Consider the following 10,219-nt stretch of genomic DNA (forward strand, 5'->3'; position numbering starts at 1 on the left):
CAGAAGTCATACCGAAACCTTGCATGCAAATATATAAATTTATGATACATTTTCCTGATGGTATCGTTCAGAAGTCATACCGAAACCTTGCATGCAAATATATAAATTTATGATACATTTTCCTGATGGTATCGTTCAGAAGTCATACCGAAACCTTGCATGCAAATATATAAATTTATGATACATTTTCCTGATGGTATCGTTCAGAAGTCATACCGAAACCTTGCATGCAAATATATAAATTTATGATACATTTTCCTGATGGTATCGTTCAGAAGTCATACCGAAACCTTGCATGCAAATATATAAATTTATGATACATTTTCCTGATGGTATCGTTCAGAAGTCATACCGAAACCTTGCATGCAAATATATAAATTTATGATACATTTTCCTGATGGTATCGTTCAGAAGTCATACCGAAACCTTGCATGCAAATATATAAATTTATGATACATTTTCCTGATGGTATCGTTCAGAAGTCATACCGAAACCTTGCATGCAAATATAGAAATTTATGATACATTTTCCTGATGGTATCGTTCAGAAGTCATACCGAAACCTTGCATGCAAATATATAAANGGGGCTCTGTATTATGGCCCTCGACCGACTGGGGTTCTGTATTATGGCCTTCGACCGACTGGGGCTCGGTATTATGGCACTCGATCAACTGGGGCTCTGTATTATGACCATCAACCGACTGGGGCTCTGTATTATGGCCTTCGACCGACTGGGGCTCTGTATTATGGCCTTTGACCGACTGGGGCTCTGTATTATGACCCCCGACCGACCAGGGCTCTGTATTATGACCATCAACCGACTGGGGCTCTGTATTATGGCCTTCGACCGACTGGGGCTCTGTATTATGGCCTTCGACCGACTGACGCTCTTTACGTATTATGGCCTTCGACCGACTGGGGCTGTGTATTGTGACCATCAACCATCAACCGCCTGGGGCTCTGTATTATGACCATCAACCGCCTGGGGCTCTGTATTATGGCCTTCGACCGACTGGGGCTCTGTATTATGGCCTTTGACCGACTGGGACTCTGTATTATAGCCCACGACCGACTTGGGCTTTGAATTACGGCCCTCAATGCACTGAGGCTCTGTATTGTGGCCCAAAAATAGGTGGGGCTCTGTTTTATGGCCCACAACAGACTGCAACTCTGTATTATATACAGGCCTTGACCAACCGTGGTTCTGTATAACGTTCCACTACCAGTTGGAGTTCTGCGTTATGGTCCATGAGGGATTAATATAGCGCATTGAATCCCAAGATCGACTTATATTTAATTTCAGTACTTTTCTCCTCAGATTTACTGGGTCGGTCCGTTCTTGGGTTCCATCATTGCAACTTGCGTCTATCAACTTGCCTTCCGGCAACCCGCTGTTCAACCTCTACGCGAAAGCTCTAGCATCAGTCCCATAATCAGCAGCTTCTAAAACCATTATCAAAAGATATGAAAACCATCATTCGTAGATTCATAACCATCACATCCAGCCTTAACCTCTTTATCAAACGATATTGTCGCTTTAATCGCCATATGCGAATCCTTCACAGACCGATTTCTACATCAACAACTGCTGATCATGAACAACCTTATATACTAACGACCTCGTCATCTCTAGCTCATGAGTTGTTAGTACCATTTAACTCTACTATGTACTGCCTAAACCATGAAAATCATTGAATTATTTCAACCCGTTATATAACGATAAATAATAGTATTTTTTTAACTCTAACAATCATTCTTAACACTCAATTTATTCATTCACTCAAACTATGAGACAAGAGTTAAGTAAGACGAGAGTTAGTAAGTAAATGATTTTTTTTGCTAATCATGTAGGTGCATGATTGTATTTGCGTAAGGCCACGAACTATAAGTCTTTAAACTTCACAATTCTTTTTGTTGATATTTTTAAGCAATCAAAGATTTTTAGAGCTTCTACCGCTAGAATAAATATGAAACCAGGCAGCAAAATAATATATCAAGTGGAAAATTTTTAAATGTAAATTACGATAGAACTTTACTATCATTTTTGGTGGCATATCCAATGCAACTTTAGCTCGGAATTTAATTATTTAATTAAAAGCAACCTAAAGTTGAATAAATTGACCTTTTTCCATATAAAACTTATTGAGTCTGACTCAGCCATCTGTTCGAACTTTCTTGGTTAACTGGCAATGCAAGCTAACTAAAGTTGGAAAACTTTAATTCGAGATTGCAAGGTAAAACTTTACTTTGAAATTGCAATGTAAAACTTTAATTCGAAATAGCAATGAGGATGTTCCAGTTTCTAGAAGGGTGTTTGATAATTTAGGATTGAAATTATTATGTGTGGAATTACCATATTTAAACAATTAGGTCTATGATATCTGAAGGATTTGTTCTCTGCTAATTGTTGTGAAACTTTTATAACCAAAATTGTAATTAGAATAGAATAGAAGTGTTCTCTACTAAATTTTTGTCCTTTTCAAATTTCGGTGACCACACAACGGTTGATGAATTATTTTTAAAACTTTATGCCATCAGCATCGTCGCCAGTTAGCTGATTTTCAAAATTTAATCTTTAAATTACAAATAAAATGCTATTAAAATGTATCGTTTTTGTTATTATTGAATTTATTTAACAATATGTTGGTGCGTAGTTAGTGTGAAAACTGTTGTTATTTTTTGCTTTGATGAAAAATGTAAGAATAAATGCGTTATCTGGTTTGTAATACAACTATAAAATCGTAATAAAAATTCTGAGAGCTTGGAGCTAATGGAAAATTTGCTTGTAATATTACTCTTGTATTAATAAATAGATTTTCAAGAAGTGATGACAGATATTATTACCATTATTAAGAAACAAAGAAACGAAGTAGCAAAATATGAAAAATACCCAAGCCGATCAAATAAAAACCCATCGTATATTAATGCGTATTCGATCCATGAATGATACCAGATACAATACAAAATATATTATATCTGAAGTAATGTCCATGCTATTTAATACACATATGCTAAATTTAAATTCTGGTTTGATGTAGTTCAGATTCGGCATTTTCAGAAGATCGCTTTTGTTTATTCAGCAAGACACGTGTATTGTGAGGCAGAGCACGTGTAGCCGTACACTTGTGAAGCAACATACGCCCCAATCTGTTCAAATAAATGAATTGTACTAAAGACGGATTGTCAGTTTCTAGTAGAGTAGGAAGGGAGATGTACAAGCGTCATACATTCTCCAGAAGCGCTGCGATGAACACATTTTTAGGTTTATGTGAATTTTATTGAAGCCCGGAATAAAAATTTGAATTTTTGAAAATTTGAATTAAAAAAAAATGCGAATTTTGTTTCTAAGTGAATTATTGAATGCAATGTTTGCTTAAGGGGAGTTAAAACAAAGACGTGGTACATATTCTCGACAAATATAGGAACATTTTCCAGCAAATTGCCTTTTTCAAACGAAAACATTGCACTTGTGAATGGCACAAATAAATACTGTGATCGATTTTCTTCGTGTGCTCCGAATGAATTCTCGCTCCTCACAAAGTAAAAAATTGCAAACAAAACCTTTATAATTTATTTACGAACTGTATAAAAAATTTATTCCAAAATGAATTTTATCCGCAAAAAAATGTATTTTGCAACGAATTTAAAAAATGTATATGGGAACCATCTCATTTCGATAATTTGAATTTATGGACAATTTCTGATCTTATATGTCAATATTAATTGGGAAATTTGGTGAAGAGGTTTATTGTACGTGTAACTGTGTGTTACATTACAGATTAAAGAGTGCAGTCACGTCATTCATTCCTGATAAATAGAATTTTCAAAAGCTACTTATTCAAATTTTATAAATAACGAATCCAACGACAGTAAAATCCTAAGCAATTCCGCTCCCAGGCTCAGTTTTTAGCTACTTAAAATGTGTTGAAGTATTTTCCTTTCATATTATTGCTACGCTCGTAGTAGCTTCTGCGTTAGTATTGATTTAACTGTTATTAATTGGTATTTCGTAGTGTATATTATTTTAAAAATAGCTTCAGTATTTACCGGCGAGTTCTACATATCCTAAAAGAAAACTTCTTGCAAAATTTGAACATAAACCCCATGAATAAATTTCAAAGCCTAGACTGTAATAATTCGACCAAGCCACTACAATATTGATCAAGAGAGTTAAATTAGATTCGCCATGATGAAACTAAAAAGTCTATGCGGAAGAATATTTTCTTTATTCTATGTTCAAAAATAAAGATATTGGCACTTTGACATGACACAATGCAGCAGCTGGTCATATATACCCGAGAAAAAATAGCATTGGATGATCCTTAGAAAAAATTGGCATGTCTTTCATGAAACTTCTTATTCAGGTGAGTATCACCACGAGCTTCACACTTGCATGTCTTATTCAGGTGAGTATCACCACGAGCTTCACACTTGCATGTCTTATTCAGGTAAGTATCATCTAGTTTACCTATGGTGAGGCTGAGGATCACTATCGTTACTATTGTTGTAGAGGTGAAGGTCATTGGTGAGGTGAACATCATTGGGGTAGGCGTGGATATATCATTTGAGTGATTATTCGTGCAGTGAATATCATTTGTGCGGAGAACATCATCTGTGTGGTGAATATCTTTTGTGTGGTCAATATAATTTCTGTGGTGAATATCTATTGTGTGCTGCGCAGCATTTGTGTGCTGTTTTCATTAGGGCAAATACAGATCAAAGTCTCAAAGTATCGTAAAACAAAATTTCATGTTGCAGCCAAAAAATAAGAAAGTGTCACTCACGATCAAGAAGAAAAATTCCCAAGCAGAAACCTGGAACATAATAAATCTATGATCTATAATACATATATGATTGTGCTTTAGAAACTAGTTCACATAAACTGCCCTTGTTGTATCTTCACATCAACATTTATTTTGCGTTATCATACACGCTTCAACCATATTGCAAAACTACAACCAAGCAATTATTTTAAAGCTGATGAGGAAGTGCACAATATCCCAATTCCTTGCCTAAAGCGCATTTATAGGTATAACTCGTATGAACATGATGACCCGGGACCATATCTTTGGATTCCACATAAAACTTTCAGTTACGTTATTATTTCTACTAATTATGACTGTACAGAACATCCTAATTTCATGCCTAATGCCAGTTTTTAGGCCTAACTAATTAATGTAATTATGATGACGCCCGGGCTGGATCGAGTCTCTGGGTGTCACTTGACCTTCTAAAAAAAATTAAGTAACGTTATAATATCCAATAATCATGACTGCGAAGAATATCTTTATATTTAATGCCTAATACGATTTTTAAGCCCGGCCAATTTTATTCTAATGATGAAGGCCTTAGACGACTTGTCTGGATGCCACGTGAACCTCTCAGTGACGTTGTTATATCCTGTAATTACGATCGTGCAGAATATTCTTATATCATGCCAAAAGCACGGATAATTTTTTAAGCATAACTTATGTAATTATGATGACGCCCGGGCTGGGAGGAGTCTCTGGGTGTCACTTGATCTTCTAAGTAACGTTATAATATCCAACAATTATGACTTTGAAGAATATTTTATATTTAATGCCTAATGCGATTTTTAAGCCCGGCTAATTTTATTCTAATGATGAAGGCCTTGGACGACTTGTCTGGATGCCACGTGAACCTATCAGTTACGTTGTTATTTCCTGTTATTACGACAGTGCAGAATATTCTTATTTCATGCCAAAAGCACGGATAATTTTTTAAGCATAACTTATGTAATTATGATGACGCAGGCCTTGGACGACGTCTCTGGGTGCCACGTGAACCCCTCAGTGACGCTGGGCATGCTGATCGCGCGCAACATTTCGGTGACGCGTAGCATTCTTTACGTCGTCGCACAGATGCTCGGTGCTGTTGCAGCATCCGCTACACTCTTCGTAAGATAATAAACGGATTAGTTAAAACATTTTCAGCGAACATTTTGGGGGAAATTTTGTGGATATTGTCATGATCCATGAAATTTATGTCTTCACTAACTGAGAACTAAGTACATTTCGTAATTGTATTATTTGGGGATTTCGTAATTGATGTTAATCAAGTGTGACTCGATTTATTCGATCCCTTCATAAAATATTGCTTATTCCTAGATAACCTAAAAAAATTTTCGAGAAAATGCAATCTTTTATTTATTTAATGAATTATTTTCTACAGCAGTGCAAATGTGCCTGCTCTGCTATGCCGTAAGGTGTGGCTTGAGTTCATATTTGCCAAAAAATACTGGGTAGGAAATGGGTAATTATTTTAAAGATTAGGTATACCTCGCTTCTTGAAGCCACAAAGATGCAGTTGCGGATGCAGAATAAAACAAGGATAGCAAAAAATTATTTTTGGGTGAAATTATTTGTATATCGTTAGTCTCCACAAAAAATTTTGCTCGGGTCATATTTCGCACCCATTTCACAATTTCCAAGATTATATTTCTACTAGGCCCGAGATCATTCGGGTTCTCAAAAAATTACGCTCAAAATCTCCTATATTGTTTGTCCCCTCAAAAAATTACGCTAAAAATATCCTATATAGTTTGTCTCCCTCAAAAAATTACGCTCAAAATCTCCTAAAACGTTTGTCTCCTCCAAAAAATTACGCTCAAAATCTCCTATATTGTTTGTCCCCTCAAAAAATTCCGCTCAAAATCTCCTATATAATTTGTCTTCTCAAAAAATTACGCTCAAAATCTCCTATAGAGTTTGTATCCTCAAAAAATTACGCTCAAGATCTCCTATATAGTTTGTCTCCTCAAAAAATTACGCTCAAAATCTCCTATATAGTTTGTCTCCTCAAAAAATAACGCTCAAGATCTCCTATATAGTTTGTCTCCTCAAAAAAGAGACGCTTAAAATCTCCTATATAGTTTGTCTCCTCAAAAAATTTATGGCATGGGCGTGAGCCACGTGAACCCTGATCTTACGAACGGTCAGGCGTTCGGCGTGGAGGTTATATGCACATTCGTGCTGATCCTGACCGTCTTCGGCGTCACCGACTCCCGCAGGGCTGATGTCAAAGGCCCCGTCGCCCTCGCCATCGGCTTTGCTGCCATCGGCACTCATTTGTTTGGCGTAAGTCAAAACGTTAATTAAATTGTGTCTCAATGAAGCCATTTTATCAGTTTTTCTATTGGACAAGCAATTTTTCTCGCCTTCGGCATTAATGGGTTAAGAAAATCAAGCTGTAAATTGATGAAAACGAGCAGCCATTGAACTATAACTAGCGTGATTGATTTGAGCATTCACCTCCTCTTCATCGGCCTTGCCACTATAGGTACTTATTGTTTGTCGTTCGTTTTACTGTTGATATAGAAAAATTCACAGTAAATTAAATAATTAAAGATGGTATTCAATTAATGATTGGTTAAATAGACGCGTCGTGTAAGAAGTAGCAAATGGCCATAATTGATTACTTCCTCGAGACAAATGCTTTACAAAAACAAACATACGAATACTGGAATATTTTTAAGATAAACAAGCGAAAATCCGAGAAATAAGAAGAAATTATAAATCGGTCTGATGTTAGTTCCCATTTTCCGATTGCAACCTCTGTTCTCTGAGATTTTACTTCATACAATTCTTTGATTGTTTCAAAAGTTTTTTCTTGCCTATGTTCTTCAGTCAACACACAAAATTTTCATCCCATTTTTCAATCAAACTTCTATCCAGCTCTTTAGGAAGCGATATATAAATCGGTAATTTAAAGAATTGTGTAGAATCCAGATGAGTGCTGCAACTTTTTATCAACAATTTATGTGTTTATTTGAGTTTGCAGTTATTTATCGAGCTTCCTTGTGATTATAGGAGTCGTGGTCCTACGATCCTCTGAAAGTATATCAAAATAAATGATTTAATGTAAGATGTTGGGTCTTGTACACTTCTGACATTAGCTTGTCAAACTTGTAGTTTGCTGAAAGCTGTTTATTGTCGCAGTCATTGATTTTGAAACATTATCCTAGTATTACATTATCACAGTGTTCGTTTTACCGGAGCCCCCTAAATGCAAAAACGGAAAATTTTGCCTCTTTATAAGACCGAAATGTTCGTGTGTCGTTTTTATGAAAGGATTAAATTACTTTCGATTGTCCTACAAAAGTCTGATTCGAAACTACTTTCCAAAATAACAGGACAACGAATAATAATATTTTAGTTTGGTGTCTTCCTATCGGTTCAAAAGATTAATTGATTCCGGGATGCTAGATGTTCCCAATGTATTGCAAATATTTCGTTCATTAGAACAATCTGAATCCCAAAAATCTGACACGGTTGACGTGCACATTTTCTGATGTGTAGAAGTGTTTCAGGCATCACATTAGGCCGGTGACATCCAGTTAATTAAATGCATTATTCAGATAACGCGTGCAACAATTAAAATTCAAATCAAGATTCAAAGCAAAAAATTCCCGAGATCCAAATCTTGGCATTTCAAAAATCTCTAAATCTAAAGAAATCGCCCACAATCTATCATTGAAGTATAATTATGTTCCAATCCTAAAAGAAAGCGCATTCAATTAACGAAAACGATATTATTTAACAAAAATATTTAAGATTATATTCCTACTACTTCTAATATTGTTAACATTGCATGAAAAAACTTCTTAAGTTTTAGAGAAAAAAAATCTTCAATAAATTAAATTAAATCGATTCAGTTTCCCCCTTTTCCCAAAAGTGAAAAATTGAATTGATGAATTTAAGTTTGATGTTTAAGTTTAAGTTTAAGTTTGATTATTTGATGAATTTAAGTTTGTATGAATTTCAGATCCCGTACACCGGTGCCTCGATGAACCCAGCTCGCTCGTTTGGGCCGGCGCTTGTGATGGGGGGAGACGCCTGGACCCAGCACTGGGTGAGTGAGCAGTCGTTAACTTTTTGAGATAGCTAATAAAATTGAGTTAAATCTTGATTAAATTCAGATATTTAAATGAGAACATTGTTTTGTGAATTATTCAAATTTGTGGATTAGATATTTGTGATTTAGATATTGAGAACATTATTTTGTGAATTATTAACTTTGCCAGATCTACTGGGTGGGGCCTTTGTTTGGCAGTATCCTGGCCACCCTCCTTTACACGCTCGTGTTCAGGGAGAAGAAAATTCTGCTTGTGAGAGAAGAAGCGCCCGAGAACAACTGTGTTGACGAAGCCGAGCTCAAGATGATGAGCTAATGATTTCCTGCCACTCCAGTTGTTTCAAAAGTAATTTTCAACTGAAAAATTATTTTTAACTTTCAAATCAAGCGTCAAAAGTTTTGTTACTCTTTTCACAGATGTTATCAACCTCAAACTTCCCAAACCTTTCTATTAACTCCGTAAAATTGACTTATTACATTTATAATTAACTTATCCTTAATTTTGGATCCCCTGTGGTACGCCTATCAATTAGTGATTATTATGTTGGTTATTTTCCCATTAATTTTAAGCTAAGTAAAAAGGGTAATCAAAGGTCGTTGAATTTTTGTCGGGGCTCTAGATTATTGCACGTGTCGCCTTTGCTATCTATATAAGGCCTATCAATAACGTGGAATTTAACGCGGCTAATGAGACACAACTCATGACAAAAAACGATTAACTGCTTCTTTAAAATGAGTAATGTGGTTCAGGCAGATTAAAAATAGCTTTGATCTCCATAAGAATGTCGTATATCCTTGCCCATTATAATTCTCTCCACACATTACAATACATTATTCAATGCGATGTCTACGTTCTCTGATGCATTATGGCAAGCTAAAGATGCTAATTTTTTAACTTTGATTATCAAAGACAGGGATTCCCAAGATATGATGTCGAAAATTTATGTGAAATGTTCGATTAATAATTTCGCTTATGCTACTTGTGAAATGTGTTCTTTTTTTTTTAATTTTCTTCTAAAATTAATTTACCATTACAATTCGCAATGAAATTTTTAGAATTATTTTTTTGGATGTTTAAAATTTGTATTGCATGTAACAGAACGTGTTCAAGACAGATTTGCTGTACGGCTTTCTAATGCAAGGCAATAAAGATATAAAATCCTAATAGAATTTTTATTTTGGATTTGCGCTTATATACACGTGTGTACGAATAAACAGTATGGAGATGCAACAAACTGATTGGTATTCCAGGTAAAGACAAATCAATTTCTAGATTCTGTTGAATATAAATCATGAATTAGCAATTGCTAGCAACGGACCAATTGATATCATTAAGCAAGTCATG

General features: G+C 35.3%; 1 protein-coding gene across 1 annotated transcript; it reads left to right on the top strand.

Annotated features, from left to right (window-relative positions):
- Positions 1–6,916: 6,916 nt before the first annotated feature.
- LOC108679487 (aquaporin AQPAe.a-like) lies at positions 6,917–9,444 on the top strand. The gene is made up of 3 exons (XM_018168110.2): positions 6,917–7,097; positions 8,785–8,871; positions 9,044–9,444. The coding sequence occupies exons 1-3, from the start codon at positions 6,918–6,920 to the stop codon at positions 9,188–9,190; spliced, it is 414 nt and encodes a 137-aa protein (XP_018023599.1). The 5' UTR covers position 6,917; the 3' UTR covers positions 9,191–9,444.
- The last annotated feature ends 775 nt before the right edge of the window (positions 9,445–10,219 follow it).

Source organism: Hyalella azteca, unplaced genomic scaffold (genome assembly GCF_000764305.2).
Source record: "Hyalella azteca isolate HAZT.00-mixed unplaced genomic scaffold, Hazt_2.0.2 contig10310, whole genome shotgun sequence".
Classification (NCBI taxonomy): Eukaryota; Metazoa; Arthropoda; class Malacostraca; order Amphipoda; family Hyalellidae; genus Hyalella; species Hyalella azteca.